The 19,246-nt window shown below is 34.3% G+C and overlaps 1 protein-coding gene and 1 long non-coding RNA gene across 3 annotated transcripts in view; one reads left to right on the plus strand and one right to left on the minus strand.

Moving 5' to 3' along the window:
• Wee1 (Wee1 kinase) overlaps nucleotides 1-19,246 on the plus strand; it is a 101,210-nt gene that overhangs the window by 38,175 nt on the left and 43,789 nt on the right. The window contains exons 5-9 of the mRNA XM_090380023.1: nucleotides 3,245-3,391; nucleotides 8,317-8,430; nucleotides 12,902-13,047; nucleotides 13,882-13,989; nucleotides 18,902-19,047. Of these exons, the coding sequence (XP_090236149.1) occupies nucleotides 3,245-3,391; nucleotides 8,317-8,430; nucleotides 12,902-13,047; nucleotides 13,882-13,989; nucleotides 18,902-19,047 (661 nt within the window). The remainder of the gene's footprint in view (nucleotides 1-3,244; nucleotides 3,392-8,316; nucleotides 8,431-12,901; nucleotides 13,048-13,881; nucleotides 13,990-18,901; nucleotides 19,048-19,246) is intronic.
• The window catches only part of LOC150082170 (uncharacterized), a 162,874-nt gene that overhangs the window by 32,580 nt on the left and 111,048 nt on the right, over nucleotides 1-19,246 (minus strand). The window lies entirely within an intron of this gene.

Genomic DNA, 19,246 nt, shown 5'->3' on the forward strand with positions numbered 1-19,246 from the left:
TTCATGATGTGTGTGCTGATGTGCTGATTTTCGTTAACAATTTGGTTGTCAGGTGTGCTAGTGTGGAAGATCAGAAAAACTCGTGCCTTGTTGTGTATGTGTTCAACATTCTTCATAATTTTTATAATTATTTATTTTTATTTTTCATTGTGTGGCATGAAGCAAATTAATGACCTTCAGTAAGATTCTAAAAAAATATGAAAATTTTTAGGAGACATACAAAATTTACCACGTATTGTTAAATCTGGAAAAGCTAACACATTTGCTTTGTGTGCTTTTTGATAGATGTGATTTTTCAATTTTAAGTAACAGAAAATGTGATCAGACATTCGTAAACAAATAAGCATGCAGACAATGCACCGAAAAGAAATGCAAAAATAGACGTAACATTTCAGTGAACATAATGTTGTATGTGCCAAATGTTTATGTATGTCTTGGAATGTAACCTTCCCCTGAGTTGTGCTAATTATGTAGGTGTTTTCCGAAATATTTTCCACTAGTGAAGTAATAAAAAAATACACTTGTGGATGAAAGAAAACAGCAGGCAGTTTTAAGTGAAATTGCACAAGAGAGGATAAGAAGAGTTAATGTTGGCTCTGAAAAACATGCCATTTTCAGTTCTACAGATGGCAGTTATCAAAGGGATTCCAAGCTATATCCCACTGTGGTGACCTCCTATTTAAAAAAAAAAAGAAGAAGAAGAAAAGCATCAAATAGAAAGCCATTTGTTTACAGATGGCTTTCTATTTGATGGATCTTCTTCTGAACAACCTGAGAGGTATGGGATGTTTTTAAAAAACTTGCACTTATTATTGATAATGTTTTCGTTTTTGTAGACCTAAAAACTGGGGTAACAATCATACTAAAAGTGTAGACTGGGCATTTGTGGTATAAGGTTATCCTTGTGATCTGATTAATTTGTGTACTGTAAAGGGGGTTGAATGCCATCCTTTAAAGGTGCATGAATATGAATATTTGATGGACATTTACTATTATTATTACTATAGAAAGAAGTGCTAAAAGAAAGGATAGATTTAAAGAGATTAAATTAATGCATACCATTGAAGTAAAAAAGATTTTTAAGCATGTATATACAGGTTAGTTGTCTTTGGGTAAATGTTTAACTAGACTGGTAGAAACTCTGACAATTCTATTAGTAGAAAAGAAGTAGTAAGAAAAACAATACAAGCACTTTTCAGAGTTACTAAATTGAAAAGGATGACAAATGAAATTATCATTGAAAAGAATAACATTGAGTCATGTCCAGATCTGAAATAAGTTTTGAAAGAAGACAAATTAAAGAGCTCCTCGAGAAAAAGAACAGGTTTGGAAACTTCAGGCGAAAGAAATTCTAAACAAGCCAATAACTGTACGATTGTATATTCACTCATGCAGGTCTGTTCATGTTCCTCTCTTCTGGCTTGAGTAAAGCAATTTGCTCATTTCATTTAAATTTTATACTGACATTTGAAAAATTCTGACATAGTTCAATCTGACATCCATATACTGAGGTCATTACTTCTATATTTTTGAAAAATGAGACATAAACTTAGCCATTGGCATTTCTCCTGAATGGAGAGTCTAAATTGAGAAGATACTGTTCTGTCATTCAGCATTTATGTTCTTATAAATGCTGAGGTAATAGTACAAATTTAATCAGTTGGCAGTGCATAATTTTCATAATGGCCAGAATGAATAACATTGGAATTTCAATAAGGATTTTTTGTTTTGTCAGTATTTTTATTAACCAGTGGAATAAAATCTCTGAGTAATCAGGATTGACAGTCTGGTAAAACTTATGGGTCAAATGGACAGATATCTTCTTGGTGATAGGAAAAGTAAATATAGGACTGGTGCATCAACTGCTTTCTTATATATTTTGCAGCTTATATTCAAACCCAGGCTTTTTTCACATGGTATGATAGAATGATGATCACAGTCTCTGCACTAAATAATTTCCATGTACGTTTTTGAAGATATCTTTGTCTTCCCTGGCAGCTTAGTCAGCATAACAGTGCTGACAACCAAGCACCATCATCAACAACTAAGTGTGAGACAGTTCCCCCACGTGAAAATGACTTCATGTATTGTTTCGTGATGATTAACTGACTGAAAACAATTTTAATGTCATGGAATGTTATTTTATGCCCAACATATTTTATAAATCAAGTTAACAGTGCATTCAAGGGAATGTCTATTTGTGATGAAAGAGGTGTTTTGTAGAAGCTTTTCTATTTTATAATAATAATGGAGAAAGTGTTTCACTTATGAGCTATTCCATGCATCTATTCCCCCCACACACATACACACCTTCAGTGAAGGGTACTAAAGTAATAATTCTGCTATTCCTGACAGCAATTCCGGAACCCTTGTTCTGTTATCTTTTGCAGTGTTTCTCTCGATTTTTCTAGTGTTTCTAAAATGTCATTATCTGCAAAAAGTGCTCGACTGGCCTAAAGTTAACATTTTTTGTGAATTAAGCTTATAGCCCTTTCTCTTTTTTTGTGAAAAGACAGTTACTGGTGTGCATCTGGATGTGCTTGAATTTTGTGAAAAATGTGTGATGATGACTCAGAAGAAAAGAATTGCTTTTCAATGAAGTACCACACCTCTGTTACCTGTTGAGAGATTTGCTTAGATCAATAATTCTTAGGCTGCTGATCAGTCATGGTTGCTCCCTTAAGTGGCCTTGCTTACCAGACCCAACTCCATTCAATTTTTTTCTGTATAGTTTCATCAAAGGTATTGCTGAAATCCACCCTTACCCGAAATAGTAATCTTTTCATTCAATCATTTCATGAACTGAAGGACCAGGTTACCATTGCTATCACTATAGTAACTCTTGACATGCTCCATAAAGTGTCGAAGAAAGGGAAATTTTGTTGTCATCCACATAACCTTCCGTGTCTGTATTGAGGATCTTTAAGCTTGATTATCTTTCTTCCATGTCATCTCTTTTCTTTTAATGTAAAAAATCATTGAAGTTGTAATGCTAATTTTTAATTACCCTGTATATCATTTCACTTCCCTGCTTTTAACAGTGGAGTGAAATGATATACAGGGTAATTAAAAATAACAGTGTAACCATTTATTGTGCACAGTGTCCATTTACACATGCAAAACCTCTAGAATCTGGTTAGTGTTAGGGTGAGTTAATTGATTGCATAATCTGTTACTGAAAAATTCAGTTGGTTATTTAGATTAATTATATTTCAGCTTCTTCAATTAAAATTATCTGTTATAGGTGGTAGTTTAGCAGATGCTCTAGATGACAAAAGGAAATCGGGTACTACATTTAATGAATCTGAAATAAAGAGGATACTTTTACATGTAGCAGAAGGATTAAAATATATCCATTCACAGAACTTAGTACATATGGATATCAAACCAGGTTGGTATATAACTTTTGTTATTACAGTAATCTCCCACTTTAGAAAAACACCTTATATATCTGGGAAGTAGTTCATAAACATTGGGAGTGATTTTCCAATGTGTAATGTTATAATGGAAGGATGTCAAAAGAATTTAGTCTCTCACATTATTTTCATTATATGGTGTTATATTGTAGGAAATATACATAAGAATTTTTCTACATATTATCATAGCTAAGTCTTTCACTCTCAGCATGGATTAGGAAAATGGGAAATTTTCCTGTAATTAAATGCAAAATAATTAAATAATTGAATTAAAATTATGCCTGGGTTGATTTCACTGGATTTCAATCATATGTAATCACGTTTTAAAGTTTATATCAGAATTAATAACTATACCATTGTTTTACAAAAGCTTTACATTGCGTAACTTTGAACCAGAGCATTATTATAGTTTGGGATAGCCATAGAAATAGCTTCAAAATTCATGGAAAATCACTGATGACATCATATAGATACTATAAAAAAATAATATTACAGATAAAATAAATGTACTTTTATTTAATTATCTAAATAAATATTAAATTATAGCATGTTTGCATCTTGAAACTATGTTTTTCATTATTGGATTTTCATCCTTAGTATTTGTGGGTTTTTCATTTTTTTGTTATGTGTTAACTCTTGCTAGTAGACAAGTGGTAGCTGCACCAGTAGTTGAATAAAAATATATGGGGAAAAAAAGGTTAAACTATGCTCCATAGGGACATAGTTTGAGGGACTACTACACTCAAGTATTAATTAAATAGGAAATTAAAACCAACAATTGTTTTACTCTGCAGTGGAGAAATGTATAATATGTACATTTCTCCATGGCATATAACAATGCCAACTGTCCAGCATCATTATTTGCCATTAAAAGGTTATTCAGGATTTGGGATGTTTGTCAGAATTAAAACAAATAAGGCTACTCTTTCTTGGATTAAATGCATTGTAAAGTTGTAAATTTACTAGAAGTTGTCATTTTATCTTAATAAAAAAAATGACTCAGTCCATTCATTTCTTGCATTATGTTTGACCAGGGTAGTCAAGAGTAAGAGGATCACATGATTTAGTAAAATAGTTGCATCAACAAGAAAATGAGTGTATGACCCATGCAAGACTGCTGAAGAAGCTAGTCTCTGATGCATTCTGCATACTGATGAGTTGTCCATTTTCCTCTTGTTGTTTACCATGTTTTCTAATCAACAGATCTGAGCATTTCTGTACAAGTTCTATAGCAGATAAAAAGAAAGGAAAAACATGGAAATTAGAGAATACAGTGGAACCTAAATAATAAATTCCCACATAAGTTTTCCCCTGTAGTAGGTTTGGTTTCTTAATTCCAGATTTCAACTCTGTGTTGTAATGTGTTATTTTCCTGCGTAAGAAGTTTCTCTCATAAAAAGTATGTGATAAAGAATACACAGCGTATTATTATAATGATGTTTTCCCACTCTATGTTTTTTAAATATAGAAATTGTTTATTTTTATAATAAAAAAATATTAAACAATATAAACATTTTGGTAATTGACCAAGTTAGTGCATAGCATCATTTTAGTTTGTAGTAAACCACCGAAGTACATGAAATGGCATCATTTTTTACATCTCATATTGTCAATGCTTTCACGAGTTGTCCTGATATTGCACCACCTTCAAATTAGAAACTTACCTCCAATAAGCATTAGCCTTTGCCACTGGAGAAGACTAATTTTACTTATTCTTAGTGGATACTACCATCCCTGGGTGGTAGTATCTACCGAGAACCCACTATTGAAGTGTTGCTTATTCAAGAATCCAGCGTTAAAGGTAGTTCAGTATCAGGGCAACTTGTTGTGAAGGCATTCACAATATGAGATATAACAAAAACGATGCTATTTCACCTACTTCAGTGATTTACTACGAACTAAAATGATACTATGCACTAACTTGCTTGATTAGTGAATTTTTTGTAGTTAGAGGCTTTCAGCACTAAAATCTTTTTAGTATAAACATTTTGATATAATGGAAGTGACATATTGCAATTGTTTTCATTGATATCCATAAGTGGATACATCAACCATGTTAAGCATTAAGTTCTGATAGTTGTGAACAGTTCTGAATTACTAAGTGGATTGTTGCTCTGTCTTATTGTAATTGTATGTATTTTAAGGTATGTTGAATCTCCAAAGGAGCTCATTCTTCCAACTTGGTAATGAGTTTAATGAAAATAATGTTAAGCAATTAAAAATCCTCAGTTTAAAAATGTTTCCCATAGGCAGATTAAAATAATTATAAATTCTGAAATAGTACTTAAAAATGATCTTTAACTTATTTGTTTCTCTTCATTTTTATTGGTACAGTTAATATTACATACCCTTAGGTCATTTTCCCTTCTAAGAAGTTCTAAACCCCCATTCCCTTGGAAAACTTCTTCTCTGGGTTCTACTGTATTTAATTTATGTTGAAATTAATATCATGTAGGTTAGTGCAAATGCATCATTTTAACATAGCTATCTACCAAAGTAGTTGAATTAATTAATTAATTCAACTACTTTGGTAGATAGCTATGTTAGTGACAGCCCAGTTATGGGTTGTCACTAACATACTGGTGAAGTATTATTTATTCGAGGTAGTACAAGACCATGGCAACTCGTAACTACTTTGGTAGATGGCTAGGTTAAAATGATGCATTTGCACATGATAGTCATTCTACCTTGTAGCACGAGGCCTTTGCCCTTAAACACTTTATAGTTGAAATTAATATTAGTGATTTCACATTGATAGCTTATGGCACCCTCTGAAATTTTTTGAGGCAAGGAAATCCTCTGTGTCATAAAAATGAATCCAGGTTTTGCATCCATGTTTACCACTTGACTGATCAACTTGTTTGAATCCTGGGCAATTTTTGCAAGCATTGTCTTTGTGCAGTGCTCCCCTTATACCATCTGGTCTGCATTTAGATTTCATGCATCCCCCCACATAAAAAATAAGTATGAGTTTTTTTTGGATAGTATAGACTTGTTCACAGGATGTGTTTGTGTTTTTGCTATCTGTTGCAAGTATTTCAAAATAAACTTATGAACTTCAATATTTTTTGTAGTTGACATAGCAGAGATGTATGTAGCATATATATATATAGTAAACTTGTGCAATGTATTGGGTGCCCTCCAACTGAAAGGACCCCTAAATCTTCCCCCCCTCAACATTCTCGTATGTTGAACTGATTAAAGGCACAAACAAAAGGGAGGAATGCACGCACCATTTCTCCCACTTTTAGAGGCCTTGCTGTTTAAAAGATGCTTTAAATGAAATTTGGCATATTGCTGCAAGTGATTTTCCTCACATTATATTGCCATTTGTGTTCCCCATGATCCCATTCTTCGAAATTCAGTGCAACCTTTTCCTGGACAAAAAAGTTTATAAAAGATGCCTTTCTTCAAGACTGGCCCACAGGATGCAGTAAAGTTTTCTTGGGCTTCCTAACAAAGGAGCATGAATACATCACCCCAAAATTAAAATTTGCACTGGGGAACCATAGGAATTCACTGCTGTGACATTCATTGGTTGTCAGACCTTTGTTTACCTTTTGTTATTATAAGTTCCTCTTAGCTTCAGCAGTTCAGTTCTTGATAGTACCGTATGATTGGCAATCATTATGTAAGAGCTCTATATCCTCATGAATTTGCTTCCTAGACCATAATTGTCACAAATCAGTCACATCTCTGTCTTTACCTCTTTCTTCAGCTGATCATAACCACAAGCTTCTGAAATTATTCAATATTCCAAAATTTTCCTTCTTCCTCTTGGTCTTTTGCTCTTCGCTTTCCCCTATAGTTGCATCTCTTAAGTGCTCTTTCCCCTTTTTTTCTTACCACTTTTATCATGCTTTCCTACCTCTTCATTTCAACCTTTTGAGCTTCTTCCACACTCATTTCACAAAACTTCAATTCTTACAATTTCTTCCTTCTTTAGTGCCCAGGTCTCAGCCCAGTAAAGTAAATAGAAAATCATATTTAACTAATGTGGTGAGCTGGACATCAGAAATTATTTTTTATCGTTTTGCATTTTAGTAAAACAGTTAACTCTGTCCAACATTATTGGTTACTGTAAAATGTTGGGATCATGGGTATGATCCTGAGATGGATTGCAGAGTGGTTGAATGACAAGAGACAGAGTTGTGATTAATGGTTACTATTTGGATTGGACCAGGGTTAGAAGTGAGCTTTTTGTGTATCAGTGCTGGAACCATTATTATTTTGATTTTCTTAAATGACATTGACAAAGGGGGTACAAGGGAGAGTGTTAATGGCTAATGACAAGCAGCTGTTTTAGTGCAGCAAAATGGTGCAAGGTCTTATACTTGTGAATAGCAATCCCAAAATAATTTATACACTTGGAGGTTGAATTAAAGGTGGTAGAAGAAGAAAGTGATTTGGTGATTATATGAGCTGACTGAAAGGGTTCTTTTGCTGATGTCAGGGCAATACACCTGGTTAGATTGGCAAAAGAGCAAGCATTTGATGAAGGATTTTGAATATGTGGACTTGCAGATCTTGGTAATTAGATATTGGCATGTATTAGCAGTATGGTGCAAGAAAGCCCTAGGCTTTTGCTGCACCAATCAAAAATTAAAAATAATTAATTAAAAAAATCAATAAATAATCAAATTAACTATGTTAAGGGACATTTCAAATACCCCTTGTACATAGAATCTCCTGTTTTAGATGGGTGAATATGAGATATTCATTAATTTCTTTAATTATTTTAAGAAGTGAGAGTTAAAAAAAATAATAAAACTTATAGATTTGTGTGAATTATTTTATAATAGTAAAGTTAAAAAATAAAAGCTGCCAACTGATTTTGCATTTAGAAATAAATTTATTTATTATCATTCATGAACCTGAATAAATGTTACTCCTTTTGTAGGAAATATTTTCATAACACATAATGCAAAGCCAACGCCGACGCGTCACATCAGTGAATCTGATGATGGTTTTGAAGATGATGACATTGAAGAGGATGATATTGTCTATAAAATTGGTAAACATATGAAATATGTTCATAAGTCTTGTGGTATATAGTAGGGCTGCGTACCGTATTGTAGTCTTAAATGTTTAAAATAGACATACAGTAAACCCCCGGTATTCGCGGTTTCACGGTCGCTGATTTAATATAAAATGAAACCTAAAAAAACGTGAATTTTAAAGCGCCGTGAACATTTTCCGCCATAAAAAAACATGGGCGTGGTTAAAATTATCTTTCCCGGTCAAAACAGCGCTCAGTGGGTGGGGGGAGAGGCGTGACAAAATCGCGAGCGTGGAAGTTTCTCGCTAATCCTTGTTCAGTATGTGTTATGCGCTTGTCATGGAAGGTTTCGTCGTTTGCTTTTAATTTATATGCTTATAAATTGAATAAATTTATCAATTTATAAATTCATATGCTTACAAAAGTGATAAATCTACCGTTTTGCAGTGTAAAACAGACTTTTTCGAGTGTGTTAATGGAAGAAAGTGACTTTATTGTGGACAAGTTCTTCCTAACCCGTACAAAAATATGGCTACGAATAACAAGGGAAATGTGAAAAGATCAAAGAAGGTGATGACATTAGTGAATAAAATTGAGTTATTAGACAAAATTTCTAATGGTGAAAGTGTCTCCTCAGTGGAAAAACATTATAAAATCAATGAGTCAATGGTACGATCAATCAAAAAATCGGAAGAAAAAATCCGCCGTAGTATCCATGAAAACGCGCTAATTGCTTCAAAAATTTGCTCTGTAACTCGTGATGTTAAATTAGAAAAAATGGAAAAGGCTTTAAATCTGTGGATAGAAGACCGAACTCAAAATAAAATTCCGTTAAGTTCACTCATCATTCGTGAAAAGGCAAAACTCCTTTATCAACACTTTAACGAAACTTGATAGCACTGGCGGGATAAGTTTTTTTTAGCTAGCAAAGGCGCTGGTTTGAAATTTCTAATAAATATTACATTTAATATTAAATTGTTTCTTATTTTCATTTCGATGCCATATGCTTGCATTTCACTATGTATTGTCTATGTATATAGTCATATTATGAAAGTACATATAATACATACAAAGACAAAATTTTAGACTAGTTTTCCAAATTTTTTCATACTTTGGAACGGAACCCCTTTATTACTATGGGAGCAATAACTCAGTATTCGCAGGCGCCTCAGTAGCCAGGTGGGAAGGAGCAACAGTGCGTAGCACACGCTTCTTGATTAGCCCGGGGTTCGATCCCATCACCACCAAATACGGAGGATGCGGAAAAGTCAGGGAATGACCACTGCATATTCCCAGAGCAATATGGCCTTAGTTGCTAATGCTCCTAAAAAAAAAAAAAAACCAAACCAAACTCAGTATTCGCGGCATTTCTCAGGAACGTAACCCCCGCAAATAGCGGGGGTTTCGCGGGTTTACTGTACTTTGTAGTGCATTTAGTACCATTAAGTCCATGCACTCACGTAAGTAAAATCAAATGGGACTGACAGTTTTTATCAATAACATGTTTTCATTGGTGACCTTTTAGCTTTTCTTTTGACAAATATATATATGCTTCTGTAAAGAGTTTTAAAATGATTTTAAATCTGGGATAAAATTATATAAAAACAAAACATCAGTGATAATGTGTGTGTGGGTGCACGTGCACACACACACAATATATAATTTTTGAAAATAAAAAGGTCAACATCTGGTTAACATATATCCACCAAATAAAAAAACATTTTTTTCAAAAGAATTTTAAATATAAACCACATTTTACTACTGTCTGCTTGCACATGCTCTCTGGAGATAATATTGGTTTGCAATAAGCATGACTTGGTAAGTGGGCAGTATCATATCCACCACATGTAAACAAGTATGATAGTACTATCATATTTGTTTACATGTGCATTTTTGTTGACATTTTGCAGTTTCTGTACTATTAAGAAATTGGTATTGTACTGTATACAAATTCTGATCATAATGAATGAGTGACACAAAATTAAATATACACGCATAGAAAAAAAAACCTAACTTTTGAGGAGAAACTGCCATTTTAAACGAGGCAGAAAAGTTAAAATATATGGCAGCATAGAACAAAATTTAAGTTTGAGCCATTCTTAAATTTATGAGATGACAAAAAACAATCAGTAGTGATGCATGTTTAAGATGTGATCTTTTAGCAGTTTGTATATACAAATAATGGCATTTTACTTTCAGCTAGTGTAAAATATGATTATCATATCTGGTAATATTACGATTAACAAAGTTCAACTTGGTGTTACTATATTTATTTATTTATCTCTATACAAAGGGTACTAGGAAAGTTTTGCAATACAGCTTTGTTTATTTAATTTTTTCAAAGTAATTTCCTCTACATTCAATACACCTCTCCATCCTCCGAAACCAATCTTTAAACCAGTTCTGCCAAGTTTCACTAGGGAGTAAAGCACACTCGTTTTCCCAAGCCCGTAGAAGGTCCTCATCACTGGAAAACCGCCTCCCTTTTAGCTTCATTTTCACATGCGGGAACAGTGCAAAGTCGCAGGGAGCAAGGTCTGGACTGTAGGGAGGGTGCTCGAGAAGTTTCAGTCCTGTCGTGGTCAAATATTCGGTGCAGGCTTTGGCGCGGCGAGCTGCAGCATTATCGTGATGGAGGTACCAGGTGTCCATTCTTGACTTTGGCCGCAGCTTCTTCATAGATCCAATGACTTTAGGCAGGCATTGTTCAGTATACCACTTAGCTGTGACTGTCTTCTGCGTGTCCAAAACGACACGTTCCACAATTCCACTCGATTTGAAAAATACAGCTATCATTTTCTTCTTTACAGATCGGGATTTTCTGACAATTATGGGTGTGTGGTCATCATCAAAGACCCAAACTTTGTTTTGGTCTTTGTCAGTCCAGGATTTGCAGTCCTTACACCATGTTAATCGGCATCTAGCATTTGTTGAGGTAATTCTGTTGAACATGTCATCTTGCATCTGTAGCCAGGTGGGAAGGAGCAGCAGTGCATAGCACACGCTTCTTGATTAGACCGGGGTTCTAGCCCGTCACCACAAAATACGGAGGATGCAGAAAGGTGAGGGAATGACCACCGCATATCCCGGAGCAATATGGCCTTAGTTGCTAATGCTCCTAAAAACTAAAATAACAATAACATAACATCTGTGACATGTTGCATGCATAGGATCTTTTCCCGTATTAACGGAGGGGTGTCCTAATGTTAATGGTAGGGCAGTGTATTTTTGTTTGTTTGTATTTTTTTATTTTTGAATAGCATAGGAATGCATTTTCCTGTAAAAATTTGCTGTATGAGGCAGCTTGTAACTTGAATGAGTGTTATCTACTATATATCTGTTAAAAAAATTTAACTAAAATTCACAAGTTAGTTCCTATGAGTAGTAAAAATCTAGATAATTAGAAATTATCTTCATCTCTTTTGCATTTCCAACCACTGTTTCAAACTAAAGAGCAAATGAGAATATAGCAAAAGGTGATCCCTAGAACCTGAAAACAATTGAAATTGTTATTAAAAGTAAAAGATCTTCACAATGATTCAAATTTAGTGATGTTCTTCTCAAAAAACTTTTTCATACTCTACTAAAAATAAGTGACTGAGAATACAATCAGAAAGCTCTCAGATTGCAAGTGCACATCTGCAGAAATTTATTAGTCATTTGGAACTTCTTTCATTACTGTGTGTTTGAGGTGCATTTATTTTATTCTGGAAACAACAAATTTTGCCAACACTTACTACTAGGTAAATCTGCTTCTGAAGCATTGGAAATCATGTATCAGATTTACAAAGAGGATTCTTTCATCAGGAATAGTATTGTAGATTCGACGAGGGGATGAAAGTTAAGCAGATGATGATCATACTGGAAGACCTCTACCTCCTACTTGTGAAAACTTCAAATATTTTATATGGAATTTTATCATCTGAACACATGTCTGTATGCTCAGTATGTGGTGTCTTGGTTGCTTACCAGTCACTGCAATGAGAAGATAATTTGGCAGTTTGTGTATTGTAGCTTTCTCTGTAATACAAAAATGAAGCATGAATCAACTTGAAATGACCTCATTCACTGCAATCACAAAATTTTGGTAAGACAAGTGATGTCAGGAGGTTTTTTTTTTTTTGTTTTTTTTTGTTTTTCTGATCATTGTGGTATCCTGCACTAAACATTTATTCTTCAAGGTGCCAGTACTTGCAGTAAAACTTCCTTCTGTTATCTATCTAAAAATATTTTACACCATGTCTGATGACTTGTACTCTATTGACAGTATGTTATATGGTAAATCATCTTTGATTTACAGTTTAATATAGAAAACTTTGCAACTAGCATGTAGATGTTATTTTGGCAAAGTTGATTACATATTTATTTCATGTTATTCTTGAGTTAAAAGTTGTACAGGTATAAGATATATAATATCTGTTATCTAGATGTTTTATACTAATTAATAGCTTAGTCAATGCTATTTAGAATAATATTTGCATTATAGGAGATCTTGGCCATATAACATCACTAAGCAACCCTCAGGTGGAAGAAGGAGATTGTCGCTATTTACCGAATGAGATACTTCAAGAAAATTATAATCACCTTCCTAAAGTTGATGTTTTTGCCTTGGGACTCACCATTTTTGAAGTTGTAAGTCAGTTTTCAGAATATTAAAATAAAGCCTCTTATTACAGGAGTTTCAACTCTAAATTTTTATTTTTATTAATAGAAATGGGGTGACGTACATATTTTGAAATATCTGCATACATATAAATGAAAATGCGTTTATAATTTCTGATGTTTGAACTACAAATTTTCAGCATATTAAAATTTGTTTTGTTGGTCTTCCTGTATTGGAACTGGAATTAGGTTTAAGTATAATTCCAATTCTATAATCTTCTCCCAGAGAAACATTGCTAAAATGTGCAATGCCAATTCTGATCATTGGGGGGGGGGGACTTAATTAGGAACTTCTGTATGTACCAAATTTGATGTCGTTATGCTAACTCTTTTCCTCTAATGTGTATCAGTTTTTCTGTAAGGAGTCGTGTCTGGTATTTTCAAGGCTTTGATCATGTTTGTCATATTCTGTTAATGAATCTCTCCACTTTGTCATTTTGTGCATACCTTTTCTATAGACATTTCCATGGGCACTATTCTTCTGATTTGGCATCTTTAATTCATCACTATCTTCCGAACCAGCATTCATTTACTGTTTAACTCCACACTCAAAAAACTAACTTTCCACATTTATCCTTTCTTCTATCTGTTGCCGGGGGCAACCTTCTTTCATACGTATTTCCCAAAATTTACGATCTATGGAAACCTATGCATGGTAGTATGAGTTCTTAATACCTCTCGTGTTTGATGCATTTAAAAGTTACTAGTTTTGTAGTAAGTAATAGTTCTTCCTGCTGTTGCATTAAATTGTTTATAATCTTCACTTGAGATGTTAAGAGTAAAATGTTTTTCTTCTTTTCATAGGGAGGAGGTGGACAACTACCAAAAAATGGAAATGTATGGCATGATATCAGAGCAGGGAATTTGCCATATCTTAGTCAATATTCACTTGATTTAAACAGTTTATTAAAGGTTTGTTTATTTATTTTTTTTTATTCATTATTTTAGACTAAGAAACTTAATTCAAGATAAATTTTAGAAAAGTAATTTATTATTCCTTTCCTCACTATCAGACTCACAATTCTGGCAGTTTATGTACTTTTTTTGAAGTTATATTAAAATTATCAGTCCTTTTTAGATAATGCAAGTTATTATTGTGAGAGAGTGGGCAGATTAGTGAAAGATTTGCATCACATTTAATTTGCGAGCAACATAAAATATCCTTCCCACCATATTTGCAAATCACGAATTTCTTTGAATGGCTTTTGAGAATGGATGATGCTTCAATACAGATATTTGTCTTCTCTACAGGTGTGATGCAACTCTGTTCAACTGGTGACATTTCATAAAGTATAAATTTTATTTTTTAGATATTTTATGCAAATGAAAATTTAATATAAACAGAACTTCAAGTTTATAAAATAGCTAATGCTATCTGGCTTTATTTGAAATTATATAAAGTCGGAACAGATGTCTTGCCCTTTTGTGTGTTTTTCTGGCCAGCAGAATTTAAACTGTCTGGTTAATACTATCTAGCAAAACATGGTAACCCACTGTGAAAGCTGTTTGGATTGAGGAAATGCCCTTGTTAGCCAAATGCCAAGAATTGGGAGACTAAGAAACTCTGGAGTTCTCTATTGCTAATTATCAATTGGTCACTAATCTTTCTCACAAATAGCAAGAGAATCTCATTATTTAACAAACTTACCCCATTTATTAAATGTAATTATGCACCTTAAACATTGTAGATTGTGTATGTGGTTATAGTGTATTAGTTCTAATCATGAATATTCATAGAATAAAATAAATTAAAATTACAAATAAGATTATAATGGAAGATAAAGTAAAAGTGAAAAAACAAAACAACAAATATATGTTAACTTTGAAAACTGATCTGTTTTCTTGTGCTAATTAGTCTTCTAGACCTGCAAATGTGGTTTAATTATATGCTGCGGTGCTACTTATTGCTCACATGGAAAGGTACAGAACATGTTGATGCCTGTAGGAATTCCTTAATGGCCTTTTCTCTTTTGGCTGCAGCTAGCTGGTTTCAGATAGAAATACATAGCCTCCCACCTCAAAGTTTTTACAGACATATTAAGGCATTTTCCAGGAATTCAGCAGTGCTGGATTTTAGCCTCCCCAGCCTATATTCCATAACACTCCTAATTGTTGTTATATATTTCAGTATAATGGATAATGCCCATTACATAAGATATTTTGTTATTGGCCATACACTGAAAGGACAGAATCCATGGATTACCTGGTCCCTGGGCAATGTGATGCTGTCACCCTTCTTGCTAGTGGACGAACCTGCCGCCTGGCAGGTATATAGGTACACTACATTCACGTGGATGGTAATTTGATGTCAGTATTGATAAACATAGTGAGTTGACAGAATTTGAAAGAGGGATCATAGTGAGTGCCCAACAAATGGGTCCCTCTATTGCGGAGGTGGTATACAGAAATTGCACTATCCCTGTTAAAAAGTACCAAGAGTGTACCGGGGAATGTGCTATTTCTGGAATAACCTATCATCATGGACAGTGCTGTGGGTGGAGAAAGGGTGGTGGACGAATGCCGATGTTTGTCTTGCATTGTTTCAGCCAACCAGAGAGCAATGGACTGACTTCAAAGAGGGTGGTGCCAGAAACATCTCTACCAAGATCATCAGGCGATCTTTAACCACAAGGTTATGGGAGCCACTGACCACTAGAGTTCCATTGTTATAACCACAACACAACTCTACGCTTCATCTGGGCAAAAGAACACCACCTCGGATGATTGGAGAGGGGTCTCCTGGTCCAATGAGTCCCATTTCTAGTTATTTTGAGCAGATGGGAGTGTGCGTATCTGGCAGAAACCACACAAAGCTATGCACCCGTCATATCAACAAAGAAATGTTCAGGCAAGTGGATGGTTTGCATTTCTGAATGGTCCAGGTTATGTGTCGATCCTTACAAACCATCTGTATCCCCTTCATGGTCATTGTGCACACACAGGGGAATGGACTCCCAGCAGGACAGCATGCATCCCCACAGAGCCGTGGTGACTAGAACATGGTTCGAAGAGCATTCTGCAGATTTTACCACCATGGACCCTGTGGAGCATCTTTGGAAAGTCCGTTTGAGCTTTGGATACTCCTCTTCAAATAGGCCTCTGGGGTTGGGTATATTCATACTATAACTTTTAGTGTTTCTCACCAACCATTGAAGTAAAAACGAAAACCAAAATCTTAAAAAGTTAATGTTTAAATCTACAATAAATTTACAGTAGATCAACAAAATACGATTATACAAAATGTTACTGATAATGAAATACTGAATTAGTATAAAACAAATGTAAATTACAGTGAATGTACAAATAAAATGATAATAAAATACTGAATTAAAATGCAATAAAATATACTAGTTAAAAGCGCTAAAATAACTGAAGCTTTCAAAGGCTTCTGTCTTCTTCCTCAACAGTGTACTTCTATACTGCGGTGCCTCATTAAATACCAGTAGGTTCACGGTGCATCTCAAGTAAACGTGTACTGTTCCCGTACATGTTGGAACTGGAAGCAGCTTGGGAGTGTTCCAGGCGAAAAGTTCATCCCCTCCAAGGATTACCGCCTCAAAGAGGGGATGAATGCGTGTACCCCTGTCTCTATTTATATTGTTCCCAATAGAACTAATTCGTAGGCTCTCGAGCCACTTGAGGTTTTTGGACCGGAAGTGGCTCTCGAGGTTTTCGTTTTTACTTCAATGGTTGGTGAGAAACACTAAAAATTATAGTTTGGATACTCCACCCAGGAATGTGACTAATTACGGACAATGGTGCAGCAAGCATGGATGGAAATAATTGTGATTTTTTTTTTTTTTTTTTTTTTATGTAAACTCCAAACACGAGAGGTATTAGAACCTATAGTACTTAGTACCGTGCTTGGGTTGGAGGTTGAGAAGACGAAAGAAGATATTTGTTGACATTGGGCTTGAACTTCTGTAGACTGTAATTTTCAGGAAATACGTATGAAGGAAGGTTGTTCCAGAAAACGGCAGTTGAATGAATAAACGAGGAAGATGAAAAGTTGGTTCTGTGAGTTTGAAGTTGGACAGTAAATGGATGTTGGCTGGTAGTGGCATGTGTTCGGACTGTTTTGAAAGAGAGAGCGGGAATTATAGAAGCCAATTCAGAAGTACAGTGCCCATGGAAGTATCTGTAGAAGAGGCATGCAGCAGAAACAGTACATCTATGAGACAGCAAGTGGAGAGAGACTGTTAGAGATGAATCATTAATTAACTTAACTGCCCTCTTCTGAATGGAATCAAAAAGCCTGAGAGAGGTTTTGGGGGCACCACCCCAGATGTGGGAACAATATTCCATGGCAGGGCAGATTTGCGATTTATAGTGTGAGCAGCTGTTTGGATTGGCCTTATCAGGGCGAAAGGTGGGCCTACCTGTTACTAAGCAGGTATCCCATGATTTCTCTCCACTCACTGTACGTGTAATAGTGGATATTAACGATATTTATAGAAATGCAAGGTTATTATGCAAATGAAGGGATGAATTTGACATATGTAGATTTTCAAGATAAAAGAAATAAGTTCAGATTCCTGTTGTCCCAATACCAATTATATCTAGAAATATGTACTGGCAGTATCCAGGTTTCCAAATCCCCCCCCTCCCCAAAGTATCAAGAAAATTGAAAATATGAACGTTAAACATTCATAAATACCACATTTCAAACCACACGCCTAGCTATACAATACAGTGCACCCCGCTTTACGATATTAATCTGTTCCAGAAACACCATCTTATCGTGAAAATATCATAATGTGAACTCAATAACATAGTGTTTTTCAGTTATTCATACCAAGACCTTGGAATTTGAAATTTTTACTATATAGTGAAGCTATTTATCTCTAAAAGATCATTTTTATAATGTAAATTGTATTAGTTACCAATTGAAATCATTAAAACGCAATACACTTTCATCATTATCATATCTGACCGACAAGGGTGGCCAGGGCACAGAAATGCTCGACATTGTTCTGTTATAAGAATCAATTTTAAATTTGTGATATTTTTCTAAAGCACATTTCTGGAGGTCACGACCATAAAACAAAAACAATTAGCAGTTTTCAGTTTATTGGACTTTTCTGTTAGTGCAATCAATTATAAACAGGTAGTAAACTTGATGTTATTGCATTTGTGAAAATACCGATAGCTGAAATTGTGTAGTTTTTATGTTATTATGGTGAAATGTGTTTCCCCTTCGCTGCAATCTTCAATCATACAAAAAACAAATTTTCAGAATCTGCTCTTCATTCCTTTTTTAAAGCTTTGTAAGCTTCTCACTTTTGCGTATCATGTTAATTAGTTGCAATTTGTGCGTGCCGTTAAAAAAAGGTTATGCATACTAATGTTAAATTTATAAAGAAAAGAGTAGAGATTATCTTGGAAACAAATGCCCCTTGAAGCATTTCCTTGTGCAACAAACCAATGAGTGATCGACGAGTGTGCATTTAGTCGATGATGATGAAGAATAAACATTCTTTAACATTTGTAAGTCATAAATCTTTATCTTTAAATTATCTAATTTGTCTTTAAATTATAATTTGCTTGACTTTGCAGGCTGTGTTTTCATTTCTTTGGATAAATTAAACAAATTAATTAGCTAGCTAATTTCATTGTTGAGAACGTAACCCGTTTTTAACATTGTCTATTGGAAATAAATTCCTGGTTTACGAGTGCACACTAGGAACGAATTAACTTGTAAAGACAATATAGCCTGTAAAGCATTGTTGCTTTTTCTTGGAAACAACTTAAATTTTGAAAGTCATGGTATGTAAAAGCATTCAAGGCTTTTATTTTATGTATATTTTTTTCCCCTTATTTTCAGCAAATGATCCATCCAAATCCAGAACTGAGACCTTCTGCTGCAGCAGTAGTGCAACATAGAGCACTTGTCCCGTTTGCAAATAAAACTAAAGCCCAGTTACGAAAAGAACTAAATGCAGAAAAATTCAAAAATGAACTTTTATCAAGGTAGGCTGTGCAGCATTAATTTCTTGTTACTTACATTAGCTGATAATTTCTCAGTTCTAGCAAAGAACGATTGTTTATTAATTTGAAACATTACAAATGATTTGTTTCAAATTGGAAAAACACTAAAATGTAAAATATGCAGTACAACCTTGAAAAATAGTCTCATTATACTGCAGTTTCAGATATTCCATAAAAAAAA

Source organism: Mastigoproctus giganteus, chromosome 8 (genome assembly GCF_048544385.1).
Source record: "Mastigoproctus giganteus isolate SK-2022 chromosome 8, ASM4854438v1, whole genome shotgun sequence".
NCBI lineage: Eukaryota > Metazoa > Arthropoda > Arachnida > Uropygi > Thelyphonidae > Mastigoproctus > Mastigoproctus giganteus.